At 37.5% G+C, this 21,914-nt stretch overlaps 1 protein-coding gene across 3 annotated transcripts in view; it reads left to right on the top strand.

Annotated features, from left to right (window-relative positions):
- DACH2 (dachshund family transcription factor 2) overlaps positions 1-21,914 on the top strand; it is a 526,494-nt gene that overhangs the window by 422,358 nt on the left and 82,222 nt on the right. For 2 of the 3 annotated variants that reach the window (XM_075068737.1, XM_075068736.1), the window contains one exon: positions 18,052-18,207. The exons of the other annotated variant lie outside the window; for it this stretch is intronic. In XM_075068737.1, the coding sequence (XP_074924838.1) occupies positions 18,052-18,207 (156 nt within the window). The remainder of the gene's footprint in view (positions 1-18,051; positions 18,208-21,914) is intronic. 3 annotated transcript variants of the gene reach the window in all.

Here is a 21,914-nt window from a genome sequence, read left to right as displayed (position 1 = left end):
TGCTGGCCTGCTCTGATACGAGGACACCTTCTGACTGTAATGAAAAGCCAAAGCATTACTGACTGGTGCAGGCTGTGCACTGCATGCTGTCAGTCACAGGATTGAAGATTAGCTTAGAAAAGTTTAATAAAATACTATCAGACAGTAGAAACAGTAGCAGCAAATCAACTTGCCAACACCACTGCATGATACAAAAGAGGATTTTCATAACAGACCACAGGTATAAAATTAAAGTAATGGGGACCAATAGAAAAATGTGGCCATTCCTACACGTTCATATATAAATGATTTTTACATTTAAAGGAATAGTCAAATACCAGGTAGTTTTCAGGTACATAAAAACTAGGTTTTAAATATAGAATATTTTTACATTTTCCAGTTTTCCCCTCCTGATTTGCAACTCCCAAACTAAAATAATACTCTTCTGAAATACCGCATCTTAAACCATATGATGCAATCCGACCATCCCAGCTCAAACCACAACAATACATCACAAAAAGCTGCAAATTTTCATTGAATTCCAGATAGTTGGAAAGAATGTAGTGCTGAGCACTAAGTTTTGCTGATGCAAAAAATTAGCAGGAAACATTATATTTTTGAAGAAACCCCCTGAACTAAGAAAGTGGCTAATTCAAGTGTTTTAAAGTTCACTACAAATATTCCAGAAAGCTATTTTCATAACACACAATAATTTAGATAGTGTAAAATGCAGATTGTGAAAGAAATTAATCAAGATTACATTAGTGCAGGACATTATTGTATTTTCTCTCATAATTTGCCACCACTACCAGTTCCTTTAATGTTTAATAGCGCAGTACCTGGGCTTATGTTTTATCCAGAAGATAGTACTTTTAGCAGCATTGTGACCACTAATATTATGTTTGGAAATTGATTAAGACAATACTGATACAAAAAAAAAAGTATGACTCAGAGGTCTGCCAGCCAAGAACTGACTCAGCTGAACACTACTAGGGATAATATGGGGGAGGGATAGCTCAGTGGTTTGAGCATTGGCTTGCTAAGCGCAGGGTTGTGAGTTCAATCCTTGAGGGGGCCATTTAGAGATCCAGGGCAAAAATCTGCCTGGGGATTGGTCCTGCTTTGAGCAGGGAGTTGGACTAGCTGACCTCCTGAGATCCCTTCTAACACTGATATTCCATTCTATGATAATAGATTTGAAGAGATCTTTGGGTTCTTCAGTTAGTGAAAATATCTTTCTAGGCCAAAATGCCCTTTTACCCACTGATCTTCTTTCTAAGTAGCATTTTTGTTGTTTCTTTAATGAAAAAATTCACCATTTGTTCTCAAACCTTCTGCAGAATGGACACAGTTGACTTTGTGACAAAAAAAAACAAAAAACAAACCAACAGGCTACTTTCAAAAATATAAGCTGATATTTTAAAGAAGAATTTCAGTGTGATGTTGATTTAGGTCATACATCTGGCTCTGAGCCTTCTTTCATAGAGGTCTGAATTGCAATCTTGTTCATTTTAGATTTAAGTTACTGTTCAGTAGGTCTGACTACTTTATGCCTACCCGAACATGACAACTTAGAAAGTGGAACTAATTACCTGGATAACTATCTTTCTGATTTGTTCACAGCTAAAAGACCGTCACCTATAATCCCTTTCCAACTTTCAAGTGTTTACTTTAGCGATCTCCCCTTGATTTATACTGAATAATACTTTAAAAAACAGGAACATTATATAAAGAGATTCCAGCTGCAGAATCTGGACCTGGAATTCAAACATCCCAAATTTAGGGGGTATTAGGATCAAGAAGCTTTTGTTTTTATTTTTGTTTTTTTTGTTTTTGTTTTGCGGGGAGAGGGGACAAGGAGGTGTCTTTTTTAAAATATAGATTTTAATTTGGATTGTGAATAACCCCAAACTTCAGGAATGTTTAGGACCATCTGTAGAATTTAGGTGAATAGTGGCCTTCATGCCCTCAATCAAAGCCAGTGTACAAGCAACAAATGTGCTGTCATTATCAAATAAAGGAGAACTATGAACAATAGTAGATATGCATAGTAGAAGGGGTGGTATAAAGGGCATTGCTCTTTTAGCAGTCTTTACAGAAAGTGTTCATTTTTCATTGAAAACTACATAGGATCTCAAAGTGAAAATCATATCTTCAAGATTTCCAAACTAAGAGCTTTGGAGAGTGTGTATTTGTCATTATGTTTAATTTGCACATACCTCACCAAAGAAAAGGCCAGGGGAGCTAGGCCGAGAACACAGCTGTACAGACGGCTCAACTAATTGCCTCTCCATCCTCAACCTCATTTATCTTCATTTCTTCCCAATTATACCAAATTATCAATAGTCTCTGTTGCATCAGAGTCTTAATCCCCTTTATTCGGGCAGCATTAGATAGTGGCAGATGAATTCTTGGAGGGAGTCGGGGTAAACAGCCATGAAATGCCACCTCTGGCAGATGGCATTGCTCACAAGAAATGTGACAAAACATTTGGAATTTGTTACTAGGCATTGGTATGAGAATGCAAGCTGTCAGTATTTTTTTAATGAAGGTGGTGCATACTTACATCGTGAGGAGAAGTGAAACCCACCCAGAAAATCTAAAAGCTTAGTTTAAGTTTAGGCTGGCACAATGCTGTTATACATTGCTGCTAAAACTCTTTCGTTTCTTTAGAGTCTTTCAGTTAGGCAATACTTTCCCTCTATTAAATGTCGCTACCAATATTTTAATGATATCTTCTCTTATTGTAGCTAAGCTTGAGATTTTTGTGTGGCTAAAGGCAGAGTATCCTTCTGAAAATCTAAAATACATTTTATACCACAACAAAGATTGGATTTGTCAATATCCTGAATATTTTTTCTTACAACTACTGGATATCTCTAAGGTCTTAATCCTTCTCCCATTCAAGTCAGTGGCAAAGCTCCCACTGCTTTCTATGGAGACAACTAGACCTGAAAATTCAGCCTCAATTGAAATTAAAAAATCAGTAAAATAGGATGACTGAAGGTTTAGACAACTTCCCTCAATGTTTCACAATTCCATACAGTTCAGTTTTAAATCCCTATTTGTTAGAAACAGTAATAGAAAAAAAGTTAAGCATATACATATCTGTAAAAGCAGAATTAAAAAAAGTATAAAGTATGCTGGCTATTGGCAGAGTCAAGGTTTTTACATATTTGCATGTTTATATTTAAACTGACATTAACTGAAGCACTGTGGATTTCACTGCTGACCTTTATTGGATGAGTTAAGCATACTGACAAGCTTTCATCGTTTTGGCAGAGACTCCAGATTTTGGGGGGGTTGGTGAAAGTATATTTCCATGTGGGAAATACCACATATAAAATAGTTCTGGAACTTTAGAATTAGCACATACCCTACAAATATCCCACATACTGGAATAGTTGGTGGGACTTTGCAAGAATAAGGGTCTGCATTTGATGATCCCTTTCCAAGACTGGTTTGTGATAGTAAATTTAGTTGGAGAGCACCTAAACTCTTTCAGCTTGAATGTAAAATGATGATAGTTATGCAACCCTTTTGCAATCCCTCATTCTCTAACGAAATCTCCTATGGCATTCAGCTTTGTGTGGATTAGTGTCAGGTTGGCAAAGTTTGGAAGGTTGTCCAAATATGTAAGTATGAGCTGCCCCCAACCAGATTTAAAGGCAAACCACTATACTTTTCATGTGGGGGCTCTTCCCTGTTAGGAATTTCTGAAGAGATGATAAATACATCATTTTTGTATGCTGCTATAGTGCAACTCATTAGATAACAATCTGTAATTTCTTCTGTTTGTTAGTGATATTTAAAAGAAATAGTAAATTATCAACTGTTGAAACTTTAATGACCTGATTTTCACAAATACTGCATTTCTGTGAGCTGCAAATATTAAAAGCCTTTGAAAACCAGACCATCCAGATATACACACATTTCAAATGCACAGTATATTTATCTCATTGTCTATTTCAGTTCATTTGTCAACTATGGGAAAATATTTTTTTTATTTCTTCATAAAGTAGTTGTTTTATGAATGCAAAGAGTGACAGATTCAGTTTCTAAATAATTTCTAGGAATGAAAGTTCATTTTTCTGTGCATTTTAAAATATAGTTCTACTCCTATAAGTGTCTTTTGTAAAAATATTATGATCGCAGTGACTTGCAGATCTAAACTGAGGAAATCTGAAGTAAAAAGATGTTTTATGCTATCTGTCAACTCTGCAGACTCAGATCTGAAAATCAAGCTGTTTTATTTCTGGGTTGTGTATTATCAATATTAATAAAGACATCTCATACCAAATTCTACCGTTAGTTGCACCTAGGAAAATCCATTGTCTTCAGAGGATTTGTGCAAGTATTATGGAGGGCAGAATTTGGCCCTGCGGATGGAACTTAGTTCACAGTTCTATTGGTGGTGCTAAATCAGAACAGAATCTAGTTCATTCTCCCACCACATTGTTAGCTCTTCATTAACAACAAGAGTATAAAGTAGTAAAATCTTATATTGGTTACTAAAAATGTCAACAGTTATGACTCTGAATACACATGGGAAGCAGATCGGTTGTGTAACAAAGCACTATTTTCACATTTCAGACTAGAGTTGTACTATAACCTTATCCTCTCTGCTGAGCTTGCCTGCAAGGTGGCATTTGTGATAATGATATGTGCTGTGGACAGATTTTATGAAGCCCAGCTTTGTCACAACCATTTCTCTATGTGCAATTAAGATCTCCTTGACTCAGTCACCTGTCACAACTGAACACACACACATTTTGAAAGATGAACTGCAATGGCCCGATCATGTCCAGGTCCCAAAACCCCTTTGTCCCAGCATAGCTGATAACTCTTCTAAATCCTTCAAGCAATCCTAACACACCCATTTGTCAAATCATTTTTCCTGAGATATGCTATGGGTTTATGGATATCTGCCTGAAGCCTCAGGCATCTTGCTTTGCACGGGGCTGACCCTGATGAGTTTGTGATGGATTTGGTTCTCTTAACTTTTTTTGTTTAGTCATATGGAGATAAGGACACTTGAATGTTTTGCACTAGTTCACTTTTATGAAGACTGTATTTCCTTAAATGTAATGTTTGGGGTTTTAGCTGATTCAACCATTTAGTTTAATACCTCTGTTTACAGTTATGTTAGTCTTTGCATTAGATTCAGTCCTTCAAGTGAGGTTTTTAGCTCTTGACATTCTTTTCTTTTGGAGGGAGGTTAGCACTGTCTTCTCTTGGCCCCATGAGCCCTGGTATTCAGTTTTTAGGATATTGGCTTTTTTCTTCTTTTTCCTCAGGGAATTATAAACTGACCTAGCGTCACTGAAAAGTGTTATTTTAGAAAGAGTGGGGAAGGTTAATCCCAATTGTAAACCTTTTGGCTCTGCCTGGGATTGAATTAGTCCCACTGTGTTTAGTTAAAATGTCAGGGCTTAACATATTCAAATGTGCTGTATGTTCAAAGGGTTTCTTGTTGGCCTGTTAACCTAGTGGAATGTTGCCCAAGTTGGTCGCAGATAGAACCATGGAATCATAGGACTGGAAGGGACCTTCAGAGGTCACCTATTCCAGTCCCCTGCACTCATTGCAGGACTAAGTATTATCTAGACCATCCCTGACAGGTGTTTGTCTAACCTGGTCTTAAAAATCTGCAGTGATGGGGATTCCACAGCCTCCCTAGGCAATTTATTCCAGTGCTTAACCACTCTGAGAGTTAGGAATTTTTTCCTAATGTCCAACCTAAACCTCCCTTGCTGCAATTTAAGCCCATTGTTTCTTGTCCTATCCTTAGAGGTTATGAAGAATAATTTTTCTCCCTCCTCCTTGTAACAACCTTTTATGTATTTGAAAACTGTTATCATGTCCCCTCTCAGTATTCTCTTCTTCAGACTAAACAAACCCAGTTTTTACAATCTTCCCCCATAGGACATGTTTTCTAGATCTTTAATCATTTTTGTTGCTCTTCTCTGGACTATCTCCAATTTGTCCACATCTTTCCTGAAATGTGGTGCCCAGAACTGGACACAATACTCCAACTGAGGCCTAATCAGCACGGAGTTGAGTGGAAGAATTACTTCTTGTGCTAATACAGCAGATAGATAATACATAGATAACACTATGTAACATCAGCTTTTCCTTGTTATGTACATTTTTATTTGCTATATGAGAGGGAATTCCCCAGTAATTTGTGCTGTCAGTATCCTTAAAATCACTTCTTTGGTTGAATTTGTTTTCCATTAAGACTTTTGTTTCTGCTTGACAGTTGTAGTTCTAAATAAAACATAAAAGGTGAAGTTGGGAAGAGGGAGAGTCCATGGATTTTTTTTGGCTGGCAGGACTATTCTCTCCCTTACCCAATCACTCCTCCTTATGCTTGATTTTCTTTCATGGGGAGATTTGAATTCTTCAGTCAAAACAGCCGGAAAAGGTCCTGCCTTTTCTCTCATTGTGAGAAAGGTACCACCTGTCAGAAGGATCTGGTTTGAAATGACAGTACAGTTACTCAAGCTTATAATGATCTACTGAGGATGTCCAGCTAGTTTTTGCCATATAGTAAATAGGGGCCAATTGGGATCATGCAAGAACTGACCTTCAATCTTAAGTTAAAACTTTATTTGAATTGGAACCAATTTTTCAGGTTTGAATAAGTTTGGATAATTCTTTATTAAAGTTATTTTTAACTTATGTCTGCCATTTCCCTTCACTTAGACACTAGAAGCAGAAATGCTCAAGTATTTGCATTTAAAAGTGAAGTAAGAAGTATCAAAAATCTCAGGGAAAAGCCGGTTTTCATGAGATGCTCAGCCGGTTCTGCAAATTTATTATTTTTCTGTGGCTCATGTAAGCATCCAATGTTCTGGTCTGAATGCAATCTCTGAACATTTTGAGTTCACTCCTATCAGTAGAGTACTAGTATGCTAAACAGTGGGCTCAGGTCAAATGCTCTTTTATTCCAAATAATTAAAAAGAAAAAAATACTTAATTATAGGACAATGCTATTTCTATATAAGCAAGAAAATTAATTGTTAAGGATTAAATCTTTGGAGATAGGATAGCTGATGCAAAATGGAACCTTTCCCCTCTAATAGGTTACTGGTTTGAATGCAGAGGTCGATTCTCCTTCAGATAGATCAGACTATGTTGTGCTGACCTCCATAGACAAAGTGCTAAAGTCAATGGGAGCACAAGTCATTTAGTACCACCCAGAATAGGACTCAGTTTGCACACACTCTTGACATTTTTAATTCTGCAATTCATTTGTATCAGGAGAATTTACCCCTAAATCCTAGAAGAACAGAATCTATATTTTATATAGCCCATCATTCTGGCAGCCATTGTTTCTGTGTTTACTGCATCCATTCCTGTTAAAGTATTGCACCTACACTCCAGTTAAAAAGGCAGGAATTAAGTGTCTGATTGCTGATGTTAAAATTTGGAAGAGATTTTTTTATCATCTTTTTTAGCTAATTCCGCACAAACTGAACTACAAAGATTTAGTACTAAAGATTTCATTTGTCAATTGTTCACAATTTTTGTCAGTCTTGTCGCTTCCGTAAATAGCTAGGAAGAAGCATATGTTTCGTTTAATATAAATATATGTGCAAACCTAGCAAAAGAAATTATGAGGATGGAGTTTGGTAGTGGCACTTTTGAAAAATGTGTATTAATATTACCATATTTTTGTGTGTTTTATTGTGCTATTTTTGCATAAAACTTTATATAAATAATAATGTTACTAGCGGGGTGATATTTTTAGTGGGTTTCCTTAAAAGAGCCTGCATGCAAATTAAGTAATTGTTGTTAATTTGTACATTAATTTGTAATTAATTGTTATTAATTTGTACATATAAAACCCTGCATTTTTATAGACAAACAAATATATCCAAAAGTATTCCCTGCGCAGCTAGCAGATCCATTAAAGATCAGGCCCATTTTTTCCCCCTTCTGTTCTTATTTATCTTTCCTTTACTTCATTCCACCCTTTCTTTCCATCACTATTTCCAGTGTGTTTTCCTCTTTTTTTAAGATTTGGGGCTCTTTTGGGAAGGGACTCTCTCTTGGATGTTATCTACAGTGGGTGTTTTTTTTTTATTTTGTTTTTTGTTTTTGCTCAAAAATGTCCAACTACTGCAACCACTGGTTCATTTCCAGTAGTGGTGGGGTTAGTCGGAGCACAAGTCTAGACAATATTTTAGTGTCCACCAATATTTTTAACTGGATGTAATTTAGACCTGCTTTAGCAGGGACACACGACCCACTAGTAAAAATGCTGTATAAACAGTGATAGGAATAATCTGTGATAGGAATAATTTAGGAATTTTTAAAATGTTATGTGTATAGTTTTTTTCTCTAAAATCATTGTTCTTTGACCCTCTACTTATTTTCCATTCTCTACCCCATGAAAGAGAAAAGGGGGGAATATCTTTTGGGCAGGTACACTTAGTTCCCTTACAGCCTCTAGGTCCCCTCTAGATAGTCACTCTCTCATGATGATTGTAGTGGTCTTAACATGTATAAATTTAAAAAACTAGTATTAGTCACAAGCATTGAAAACTCTGACATGTCCATGATTATATTCAGCATTTCCTTTGCTTTGAAATAAACTTTCATTTTGCTGTCAATAGACTTTTCAGAAAGTTTTGAAATTATATTCAGATTTTCAAATGAGTTTTTATTGTATAATTTTCAATAGATTATTTCACCTAAGTTGTGACAGACATATTTTTTAAGTATGACTGACTGATGGACAGATTGGGAATTGCTGAATTAATGGGCACATTTCAAAACCTTGGCATGGCTAAGCAGTAATTACATCTGCTGAACCACTTGATAAGTTTTTGGAAGTAACCCAGTAAAGCCATCACTAGATTTCTCCATTTTTAATACCTTACTTTCCCCAATTTTATGGCTTATTTCTAGAGAACAGTCCAGAATATAATACAGCCAACACACATGCAGCTACACAAATCAATACTTTCAAGACTAAAATGCCTTTCTACATCTTTAATTTAGCTTTTTGAGATTCGTATAGGTCTCATTATTTTGGAGACTGCTTTGTCCAAAATAGATTTTAATCATAGACTCATTGAAACAAATATGCTTGCTTTAAAAAAAAAATCAATTTCTAATTGACAGTTTGCCAGCAATTTAACAAGAACGGGACTGTCGCACTCTCACTGGGAAGACATTTCAGTATAAAGTTTATCAAAAAGGACTCTCACCTACATTTTAGTTGGTAGATAGCCTGGTTAAGCTGAACTGTCTTCATTTGGTTGCTCATGTGAGTTCATCCTAAAACATGGAAATTTCTGCTTATTTGGTTGATCAAACTAATTTCATTCAGACTAAACTGTCTGTGTGTGTGTGTAAGCAGGATAATATGTTGAGTGCAAACCAGTTTAGCTTACAGAGGTTTGGAAGACTCAGGATCCCTGGCACAATCTATGCTTTGGATTTTTGTCCTTCCTGACTGCTGAATGCCCATGGATAAATACTGGGCTGTTTATTGGTGGAAATTGTCAGTGCTTCCTTTTTGAATGGCAGGGCACCAACTGCTGTAAAAGAACTACAGTAACTCCCCACTTAACATCCTCTCGCTTAGCATTGTTTTGATCTTGCATCCCTGCTCAATTACAGAACATGCTCCATTTAAAGTTGTGCAGTGCTTCGCTATAACATTGTTTGGCTGCATGCTTTGTCCACAGCTTGCAGCCCCCATATCAGCTGCCCTATGCCGCCCCCCCACAGCATCTCCAGCCCACTCGCAGACCCTGCCTTTACCCCGCCTCCTGGCCGTGGAAATCAGCTGGTTTGTGGTGTTCAGGAGGCAGGGGAGGGAAGGAGAGACTGTGCGCCATGTCCTTGCTCGTCCCCCATCTCTCCTGCCTCCTGAACGCTGCAAGCCCAGCTGATTGCTGTGGACAGGAGGCAAGGGAGGGAGGAGGGAGAAGCGAGGACACAGCATGTGGGGTAAAGTGGGAGGAGGAGGGCGAAGAAGAGGCAGGTTAAGGGTGGGGGCTTGGGGAAAGGGGTGGCATGGGTGGGCCGAGAGTTGAGCCCCCTACCCCTGGTGCATGCAGAGTAGGGGAAGCTGCTGCTGCGCAATGCTCTTCTCCTATCCCACAGCACCTTCAACCTCCTTGCCTACCTCATTGTCTCCGGTGCCAGTGGGCTGTGCCTGTGTAGGGTAAGGCGGGGGCACCTCCAACTATAGTACTGTACTGTATGGCAAAAAAAAATTTACATGGAACCTAATCCCCCCCATTTACATTCATTCTTATGGGGAAATTGGATTCGCTTAACATCGTTTCACTTAAAGTTGCATTTTTCAGAAACATAACTATAGCGTTAAGTGAGGAGTTACTGTATGTGTTTTGCCTCTTCTTAAAAAGCCGTATCATGATGCTGACTAGCCAGATATTGACCAGCAGATCTTTCCAGCTATTGACTGATATGTATTTTCCATTTTTGGTCAGGATATTACGGAAAAGGTTATGATGAGATGACTCTCACAATACGCTGATGCCTCAGCTTTCTTTGAGGATTGGCAATTAGTGTTCTGACCTGGACGCGGCACAAAAACTACATTTGTCACATTGGCAGATGATCTCTTGTTGATGGATGAAAATCATACTTCCGTGCTGATACTATTAGAGCTCTGTGCTGCCTTTTAATACCACTGAGATTGTTAGGTGCAGTTATCACATTTATGGTCCCTGGTCTCTTTGGTGGTATTGTTTTTTTCTCACTGAGAGATCAGAGCTTTCATAGGGTGTTGTTGAACAATTATTCTTCTAACCTGATAGTCTCCTGCTGTGAGGTACTTCAGGTCTCTGCTGTTATCCCACTAATATAGTATGTTTATGAGGCTGTCTGGAGAGTTAGTGAGGAGATACGAGCTGAAGTGTTTTCAGTATGCTGATGATACTCAGCTTTATTCACTCAGCTTTATGCAGAACCCAGAGACTGGGATTGTCTCTCCCAGTATCTAGGTGAGATGGAGCATGGGCTGGGACATCTGAGAACACTGAGGTGATTATGGTGGGCTAAGGAAAGTAAGTGGATGAGTTTACCTCAGCTCTCCTAAATGAGGATGTTCACCCATTCTTTATAACCAAAGTTTGAAACTCAGTACTCTGGTTAGGGTCCCAGATGCTTTTAGATAATCAAATAGTAGCAATCAGCTGTGCTACTTTTTCCATTTTTGTCTGGCTAAGAGGTTATGAACCTTCCTCACAGATGCAGACATTACTTCCACGATTCCTGCTTTTGTTTATTTTAGCCTGGACTACTGCATTATGCACTACATGGAGTTACACCTTAAATCCATGTAGCTGAAACTAGTGCAGAATACCACGGCTTACCTGTTAGGTGGAGTAACTAGCCATGAGCACCGGACACCAGTGCTGCACTCAGAACCTAACACCAGAGTGCTGTATTTCAATATTGTAGACATCTGTTAAAATCTACTGATTAGGCTTTAAAATACTGTATATGTTGTTTTAAGGCTAAATTGATATTTCCTTAACATATGAAAACTTCCTCATGAACTTAATGTGTGTATGTTTAGATCACATGATTTAGAGTTTTACCAGATTTTGAAAAAAAAAAGTGTACTTACGTTATTTGGGGCAAATTCTGCTTTCAGATCCCTGTTGGTGTCAATGGACGCTGCACATAAGCATCCAAGGGCAGAATTTCTAACTTCATTTTCATAGTGCTAAGCATCCACAAATCCCAGGAAGTCTCTAGGAATTGTGGGTAATCAGCAACTTTGCAAATCAGGCCATTGGTGATAAGTGTTCTGGATTAACAATGCTGAAACAACAACATATAGATACTTTCAGGGGTGTGCTGAAAGTATACTTAATAACACAAAAAATGTGTGTTTAAAAATGCTTTACATTAAAACTGGGCATGAAAGACATTTTCAAAATTTGAGTTATATTTTTCTGAAATATATAACAACAAAAAATAAAATGACAGACATACATTCAAACAGTGTGATTGTTCAATTCAAAGATACCTCTGACAGTGTGAATTTCATTTAGGCTGAGCACACAGTTTTGAGGCTGATAGTTTGAACTCAAATCCAAATAAGAAGGTACTGTCACTGAATTGAACTTAAATTACTTTTTGAAAATCTTTCAACACATAAAACTAAGCAGGTCATTTAATTGTCACAAAGATATGTTCATCAAAAAAGTTCTTAGATTCTGGTTTCAGAAGCAAAGTCTATTAGATGGAGCTTGCCTTTTTAAAATTCATCTTCAGTAGTGATGTTATAATTATGAAAAATAAAAAATATGTGAGCAGCAGCATTTACAGAGGAATGAAGACATGTTTTTCATCTGGAAGGAGAAAGCAATGGAAGGAAAACATCCTTTTCTTACTGTAGGTAGATGAAACCTAAACAGAGGCCCTTCAGTTACATAACTCTCATCAATTGTGAATACCCACATTTGCAGGCTTATCACAAAACTGTAAATACACAGTACATCATCTAATGAAAATGTGTGTGTATTGCTTAGATTGACTTCACATGTTTTCTTCTGTTACCTGCAATTTAATTCCCTGTGCATCTGAACTAATCTTAGGAACTCAATAACAGCAACGCACAGACTTTAGCCACTGTGCCGTAAAGTAGTACTAGGGGAATACTTACATCTCACAGCATTTAATTTAGAAGTGACTGTACTGGGACTTGCTATTTTAGTTTTACCTTTGCTTACTTGAACATGTCAGTCTAATTCCTGGGTTGATGTATGAGTTATGTCTAACACTCTTCTGTTAAGCCTATGATAAATACTTAGTTTTAATTAATCAATAAGATTTTTCTCATTAAATCCATTTAGCTCCTGGGCTTTACTTATCGTAGCGTGTACCAGTGCTTTCCCACACATAGGCTTACATTTATATCTTAGCGGTCTTTTCAGACTTAGAATCTCCTATAGCTGCTGTATAGTAGACACACAAAAAAAGGGGCTCTGTGTTTGGGCCAAATTTTGCTATTTAGCTGATAGCTTGAGGTAGTAATTGCAGTGTATTGAGGACTGTGTTGCAGTTGTGAGTGATCACTTTAAGAGCCCCAGGGCTGAGGGGGAGGGGAGGGAACCTTCTTGACAGCTAGAGGGCTGTGTAGTAAAAGCATGCAGCAGGCAGTCTGCAGTTAGCCAGGGTGAAGTGAGTTGTGCCTCTCAATTTTAGGGAGCTGCCTGCCTGCTTGCTTCCTTTCTCTCTCTCTGGTTTTGGTTCTTGTGTGTTATTGTTCTCAATTCTCAGAAATAAAGTAGTATCATGTTGCAGTCTTCCAGCAGGTGTACTTAGATTTTTATCTATTTTTTCTGTGTGTATGCTGAAACATAGCATTAATGATGGGGTAATGTGCAACAACACCCCTCCAGGGGAGGTCAGGACAGGATTGTGACCTCTTCTCCCCTCCTCCCCCCCGCCACGAGTGACCTGGGGCACAGGGGCGCTGTAGGCTATACCCTCTTTTATCCTACTCCACTGCAACCAACACACTCTGCACTGCAGGCTGATGTGAAGGCAGGTAGACAGGACCTGACCATACAGTCTCTCTGTCCCTTTTGTGGTCACCATGTGTATTGAGGGAGCAGTCCCTGTGGTCCCACCTGAATGGAGGACTGCATCTGTACAAGGCCCTTGGCATCATAGACTGTGCAAGATGGGGTCTTTCCTCCTCTTTTGAGAACCTAAGTAAGGGACTGAGAGAGTCTGGCCCTAGTCAAGACCAACAGGAATGGAAGCAAGATAGGAAGAAGTTACCTTCATGTGTTTTCTTTTGTTTGGGGGGTGGGGGGGCGGGGAAGAGAGAAGGTTGTATGTGCAGGGGTGACAATTTTAAATGTGAAGCTCTTCGCTTATTCGTAATGTTCAGAAATGCATTTCTTTGCATTTTGACAAATAAAATATACTTAAAAAGGACCTAACACTAGTTTTATGATACTTAAGAATCTGCTTAATTTTTCATACCTTTTATATGGAAATATGAAATCTTAATTATTAAGATTAAATTAATTTAATTTAATAAATTACATTTCTTTGTATATAACCCGTAAGCCAGCTCACATCACTGTTTTATTGTAAGAGACTTTTGTCTCGTTTCCCTAAATGATACTGCCTGTTGGTTTTCTTGTCTCTCATTCTTTTTTCCCCCTTCTCTCCTGTTCAGCATCTATCGTAGAGACGTTATTTGGCATGCATCCAGGCATAGATCATTGTCTTAATTTACACTCCACAACCGCTATTTAGTAAAGAATGTGGGTCTTCGACAGCTTAGTTATGACAGAAAATATGTTGTGTTTTTCCAAAGGCTACATTTTTTGGATTGAGCAAAAGACAGATTTATCTAGCCGGTTAAATATACCTACTCCACCATGTATGGGAGGGACCGATTTGCCTTTTACCATATGGTGCACCTTGCACATGATGAAGACCACAGGCCTAATTTTGCTTTCAGTTGTGGCCCTATTAAACTATTGTATCCAAAGGTAGGATTTAATATCATGTGTTTGTTTTGTGTTATAAGGGACAATTACATTTGCTGTATTGATGATGCATATTCTCTCTGCACAAAATATGGGAACAGTTAACAAAAATCTGATGAAAAATTGTATCTGGATCTGATTTTCGAATTATACAACTGATTTAGTTGCTGTAGGTAGTGACCTCTAATTATGATAATAATCAACAATTTGAGAATATGTATAATGTTGATGTGATGGGCTCACAATTCTTTTCTTATACAGGCAATAATTGCACATTACATTATGCTTTTAGCATTTGGTGTGAGTGTGTGTGTGTGTATGCACAAATATTTCTGTGGAATTTTGAAGACGTGTCTGAAATTAGAGTATGAGTGAGATTTGGATCCTTTGCATTATGCATGTTTAACTTATAAAATGAGCCATTTGGTTTGTTATTGAAGTCAAAATTACTTCATTGCTGTCTTTATACAACTAGCTCCTAAGAACGATATAGAAAGTAGAGATTGGAATGGATTTATACTGTGTCTTGAGGCTTTTGCTTATTATTAATTTACACTTATATTTTTCATATTGTATCAAGCACATGAAGAAAGAGAGAATTATTTTCAGGCAAGGATAAAAGCCAGCTTTTAAGGTTTGTGTCCTTAACTGCTCAGTGACAATTTCATCCACAAGTTCTGCAACATAGTGCATGTAGTGTTAGGGAAAAGGTTTTCTGGGACAAGAGAGCACTACCTAAAGCTCAAGAGACCTGAGTTCTAGTTCCAGCTATACCACTAGCCTGCAGATAACCTTGGCAAGTCACTTCAGTGTTCAGTGCCTCCGTGTCACCATCTGTAAAATGGGGATAATGATACTCGTTTGCAAAGTGCTTTGTGAGTTGCTGATGAAAAATGCTATGTAAGAGCTAGGTGTTGTTATTCATAATAGTTTTCTCTTTCAATGAATTACTCACCATGTAACTTAATTATGGAAACTGTGTCTGTTAGTCTTTACCACAGCAGGGTGTGGTGATATCTATGTAAATTTCAGACCCTATAATTAAATTTCACTTAGCATTCAACTTTGATTGATTCATTAGACTTCCCTGTGAGCCGGACTTTTTTTCTCAAAGGAGAGTGGGTGTGGGTGGAGGAGACTTGCAGTGGTACTACTACTGAATACAAGAACAGGTACCTGAGTGGAATGTGTTGGGCGGGCGGGGGAGAGAGAGAGAAAGGAGAGATTGTATTATAACTTGGGCCCATGGTGAGGTATTGAAGGAAGGATAAACTGTTAGGAGTAGGTAATTGAGTTTGGAGCTCTGGCCACTTGAGAGAAGAGAGCGCATCTGGTAAGGGTGTGTTTTCAGGCAAGGACTGTGATTTTTTTCCCCTCTTCTTTGAAAAATCACTATGACAAACTTCCTTAGCAATCAGTTTACATTTTGAAGGTAGAGGGCCAGATCCTCAGTCAGTTAAAATGGTCAGAGCTCCATTGAAGTCCATGACTCTGACGTCACGAGGAAAAATACATGAAAATGTCTGGGGTCCTGAACAACAAACATTTAATGCACATAGAGAGTTATAGTGGGGTTAATCATGTGTAACGTCAAGCTTGTTTGTAAACATGTGCAGGACTGGACCTTCTGCTTTGTAAAATAAAAGTTTATGGTCCAAGGGCTGTTGAGATAGTCCTACCCTTGATAAATTAATACCTCACAAACATGTATGTGTATACGTTCTTTACATAAATCTACTTTTAAATATTTGAGTGCCAGTGAAAATTTAGGTCACTTAAGTACATACAAGCTGTACTTTGAACAATAATGCTTTTTTAAAAAAAAATTAAACGTTAGACTAAAATATTGAAAAAACATCTGGAAAATGGTAGAAATCATTTAGCAAATCAGTTCTTTAAAAGTGGTTTAGAAAATAATTTTTCCTCACTTGTTTAACTCAAGGAATATTTTATCAAATATTAATGCTTATATTTCAGAATAGTTCCATGTGAATAACTGAAGTTTCAGTTCAACGTGATTTGAAACAGCCAGCATACAGTATATTCAATTTATTAATGGAAATGCTGATACAACCTTAATAGTGGCAGTGCTACTGAGCACTGCTGTAATTATGCCATATTATATTATATCGTGGTATAATTTAGTGCTGTATAAATGTATCTTTCTTTGTCAATGTGTTGCTCATCATTTTACAAATTACAAATCTGTAATGGTAAGGTAATTCATGGCTTGGACATGGTATTAAAATGATGGAGTGATTCCCATTTTGCACAATCATTGATCTTTCAGTCTTTTACATTTGGTAGTATTAATCATGTTTATTAGCTGAGTGTTACCATAAAGAATGTTGAATGTTTCTGTGTGGTTACTTTCATCTTCAATTAAAATACATTTTTTTTGCCTGCTGTCTCTATCCATTGCATCACAACAGCGTATTACTGATTCTAACTGCAATTCAAGTTAATAAATTCTAGACAGTATCAACGCTGCAGATACACAGTTTCTTATCATTCTTTAATCTAATCTAAAACATCCATGATGGAAGGAAAAGGAATGTACCTGTATTAACCTTATGGCCTTTTTGTGTTTCTGAAATGTTCAACTTGTACAAATAGTTGTTTAAAGGCTTTATTTTGTGGACTAGACTCACGGCAAAATTCTTACCACACTCTACCTTACTGTGATTTAATAAGAGGAGCATGTGATTATTCATGTGCATAACTGTCTGACACAGGGATTGCCATGAAACCAATACAAAATAAGATCTCTCCAGAAAAACAAACAGATTAATGTTACATTGTTTAATCTGACATACTTTGCTTTCTCTCTTAGACATCAATTACAGTGAACAAAAATTACATCTGAATGATACATCTGAATGCCTCAAAGCTGACTATCTACAAGCTCAGTCTTTGAATCTCTCAATTATATGCAGAATTTTGCATTTAAGAGGAGCCTGGTCTGGTGCTCTGAGCATAGGACTGGAATCCAGGAGCTACTAAATTCTAATCCTGATGCTAAAACTGACCGATTCGGTGGCTCTAGGCAAATCATTTATCTTCTCTGTACATGTTTCCCCATCTATTACTATATTGGTGCTAGCTGGTATTATTAATTTTTATTATTTTATTATTTAGCAACTTCTTGAAAAAAACTCCCACTGGATATTGCCAATGGTGAGGTCCTGTGTGTCGATTACAAAAGAAGAGTCCCTGTTTAGTTGTTATCACAACTAATTGTGAGTCCTTCTTGCTTGGGTCATTTTATCCTTAAACATCTAGCTTTCTCTGTTTCCAGAAGGGCTACACGGTGTTCTGGTTAGGTTATTTGGCCTGGTTTATTATTAAATTTATTTAACTAAATTATTTATTATTAAATTATTCATTTATTTCAGGTGCAGCACCTGCGTGTCATTTTGGTGCTGAATAATCAGTAAACTATGACATATTCCAAAACAAAAAATGAGTAATTTAGGATAATAAAAAGTGTGCAGTGAAGCTAGCAAAATCTCTTCAAGGGAAGAATGTGGTATTTACAATATCTTTGTACACTGTTTTGCAGGTGGGAGTGAATCCTCCTGGGATAAAGAGAAACTTCAGTCTCCTATTACAACAGGATCACAGCATGGTGTTGGTCATGCCACGCTATCAGGGCAATCCAGCCTTGGGAGTGCACATCCCCTCAGTCCTCTCCAGCAAAATCACCTGCTTACCAACAGTACGTTTACTGTCCTTATAAATAGTAAGAAGACATTCTAAGATACAGACACCTTCAGTCTTATACTGTTTGTCTGTAAAGAAGGAAAGATATACAAGAAGTTGGTAACTAATAAATAGCATGTGATAACATAACGTGCTGGAAGAATTTAGCGTACACACACACACGCACACAGGTAAATGCAGAGGCTGCAACTTGATTAAACTATTAAGCAATGAGGAACTACTCCCCGAACTAACTGGCAGAGCCATTCCATTGCAGAATAGCCCTGGTTTCTACGAACCTGAGGATGATGGATATTGCCCAGCCTATATCAAACTTGCGACAGATGTCATATAATCCCTAAAACAGAGCTCCAGGATGCTGGTTGGAAGGTGAAAAAACCCACACAGTAATTTGCCAGTTTGCCAAATGGGAAAAATCTCTTCCAGACACCAAATATGATTTTGCAATAAGCATAGTCCACAGCATCCTACAAGATCCAGCATATCATATAAAGGTGGGAATGAGTGGGACTAGAACAAAGCCAAAACAGCAGCGAGCCTGCAGTGGGTAGAAACAACTCCTTCCTCTCCCTACCTCTTCAAGGAGTGTGCCAGTCAGTCAGTCTGACGTAACCCTAGTCATTCAGTGATAGCAGGAATGGCTGGGACAGGTCAAAGCATACACTGTTAGAACCATCACATGCCTCCCCTCAGAGCGAGAGGAGTAATCAGTAGGTGCCTGAGTTCCTTCTCCCTGCACCACTCCAATCGTTACCATTTACACACCCCAGTTAGTGAGGTTTGACGTTAGGCCTGCCTAACTAAGTCTTTTGCATTTATACCATGTCACAGTGCAGCTAATGATTTGATTTAACATTCATGTAGTTATATCAGACTGTGAAATAAATGACCAAGCTATAAATATCATTTCAAGATTAATTCACTGTTTAGACACACTATCATAATAGTTTTACTAATGAATTGAATGGCTTTCTTTTATTGCTGACTCTAACTCCTTAAAAAAACAAAGCTTGTGTTATTTCATACAATCAGTTTACTTTTTATATATCCTAGTTTCATTGTTTTCAAATAGTAAAAGTTTTCCTGAAACTTAATGAGCTCTATTAAGAGCTCTGCATCACAAACAGTAGCAAATTTTCTGTATGAAGGCATTTATATAAAGGTAACCAGCATTCATTTTGGTAAATGTGTACCCAAATGGTGGTGGTGAATTTTGCTCTTTTTCTAAGATCTCTCCTGTTTCCAGGATTAGGTACTGTAAAAATCCTCTCCAAATCTTGTAGTCCAAAAAGGTCAAATTCTCTAATTCTGTAACTTTACTGATGTTGATCGAGTTGCTCCAGCAAAAAATTTGGCCCCAAAGCTTTTGTGGTGTTTTGTAAATAAAGAATTTATTGTCCAGTTTTTGGTTTTGTAGTCTTTTGTAAATAAAGAATTTATCGTCCAGGCCAAAATGAAAATAGAATCAGTGTTAAAGGAAGAGGTGGGACATGATAATTGGATAAAAGATTACAGTGGGATGAAGGAATGGAAATACTGCTAAAGTTTGAAAAATCCTCGTTGTTCATGTATGTATCTTTGTTCTGAGAGTTTTACAAATGGATTTCGAGGAGTTACTTTTCACAAGTGTATGAAATATCTTATTAATCAGAAATGCCTTATTTTTAGGACAAAATACCTTGTTCGCTATCTATGTAGTGTCATTGAATTTGGTGGAGAAGCCGAGACTATTTAAATGTTTCTTATTATAGGTGCTTGTCCCCTTTCATGCACAGTTAGGATCTGCCATCTGATTAAGTAGAGCAGACTGCAGGCGTCTTACGTACTGTAGATGATTCTTTAATTTTATGTTCCTTATCTGTGGAATATGCATTTACATAATTCAGTATCTGCACATGTTTTACATATGAAGCAATTGTGGTCTTCCCTGTTTTGGTAATCTTTCAAGATATTATTCAGTATTTTTCATTCTAAGTAGTTGTCTAAAAGCTATTAAGAGGTTTATTGAATATCAGACATTATGTCTGATGATTTGCAAGTGTAAGATGTATTTCCTTTATAGTCTTCAGAAATGCTTGATGGATTGTGTCTTAAAACTGATGATGAGCTGTTATATTCTGTTTGTAGTTTGCGTTTAGTTTGCATGCCAATTGGACTTTAAGTAGACATACAACTCAAAGTGGACAGATGGTGTCTGGGAGTTTTGGAACTCTATGAAGTATGAGGAAAGATTATTAGGCTGCTATGGGAGATATACAAGGGAACAAAAGCTTATGTATATAAGCGCTGAAGGGGATTGTCAGTATGGTTTGAAGTAAATGGAGATGTCCATGGACTCCGTCTTGTTACTATCTTGATTAACAATGACATGGACCATCTCATAAACAAAGTAATGTGAAGCATAACACACCACAGTGAATGGATATAATAGTGTTCGGCTGATGGCTGACCAGGGGTAGTAAGGGTGTTCAGTTTTCAGATGTTTCTGCCCTTCCTGGGCAGATGGTTGTTTTTGTGGGCGTTTCTGGTGTCTGGTGGACCAAAAAATTGTGTTTTGAATGAAAGAAATTATGTAAGCAAGATCAGCTCATGGCACTCTTACTGTAGGAATATAAGATAGGAAAACAATGATTTACCCTGTAATATGATAATGATTAAGGTAGAACCATGATAATAAACTCAGAGAAATATCTACGATAAATAGGCACATAGTTTACAATTATGACAGGCTGTACAATTATGTTATTTCCATATTTTGCCAGAGGTTAGTGATGATCATTTCTAAAATGCCTAAATTCCCTTTGCAGAAATTATTGAGCCATTTTGACTCTGTACGGTGGCAGAATTTGGTCGAGTTTGTGTTGAGAAATTTGGGTCATACTCATAGGTAAATGGGATCAGGAAGTCTCTCCTGAGAAGTCTTAAGAATTAGGTGTTACTCAAAGTCAGAGCAGTTAAAAAGGCTTCTCAGTAGTTTAGTCTGTTTGAGCCACCTAAGTGCTGTGATCATTACTGAAAACTATATGATCTATTGTAAGACAAGTGGTGCAGTATATATACATGTTAAGGCAGGGGTTCTCAAACTGGAGGTCGGGACCCCACAAGGGGGTCACAAGGTTTTACATGGGGGGGTCACGAGCTGTCAGCCTCCAAGCCAAACCCCGCTTTGCCTCCAGCATTTATAATGGTGTTAAATATATAAACAAGTGTTTTTAATTGATAAAGGGGGGTCGCACTCAGAGGCTTGCTATGTGACAGGGGTCTCCAGTACAATAGTTTGAGAATCACTGTGTTAAGGGAACATACGGTATTGAAATCTGATTCTCATTTACACCAGGACTACTTTACACCACTCTGGCAGCGTCAAAGAGCTTTAATGTGGACGTACATGTAATTCATTCCTTTTCCAGGCCTCTTTATACTGCCATCGCAGTGTGAAATCGCTTCAGTGTAAATGAGAATTAGGTCCCTAACCTTATATGGAAATATTTTTTGTCTTAAACTGGAACACTGCACATCTCAATTCACAAAGTTAGCTACCATCTTGTATTCAGTCCTTACTGGTATAATTGTATTTAATAACATCTCAAAATCTGATCTCAAATTGCTGCATATGTGTAATACTCAATAATGTTAATGGGAGTTAACTGTTTACACTGATGACAGACTAGACTACTGTATATACTTGTTCATAAGCCAAAT

This window comes from Chelonoidis abingdonii, chromosome 8, assembly GCF_003597395.2.
Source record: "Chelonoidis abingdonii isolate Lonesome George chromosome 8, CheloAbing_2.0, whole genome shotgun sequence".
In the NCBI taxonomy this organism is placed as follows: domain Eukaryota; kingdom Metazoa; phylum Chordata; order Testudines; family Testudinidae; genus Chelonoidis; species Chelonoidis abingdonii.
The sequence above is the reverse complement of the archived record's forward strand: the minus strand, read 5'-3'. Positions and strand labels throughout refer to the sequence as shown.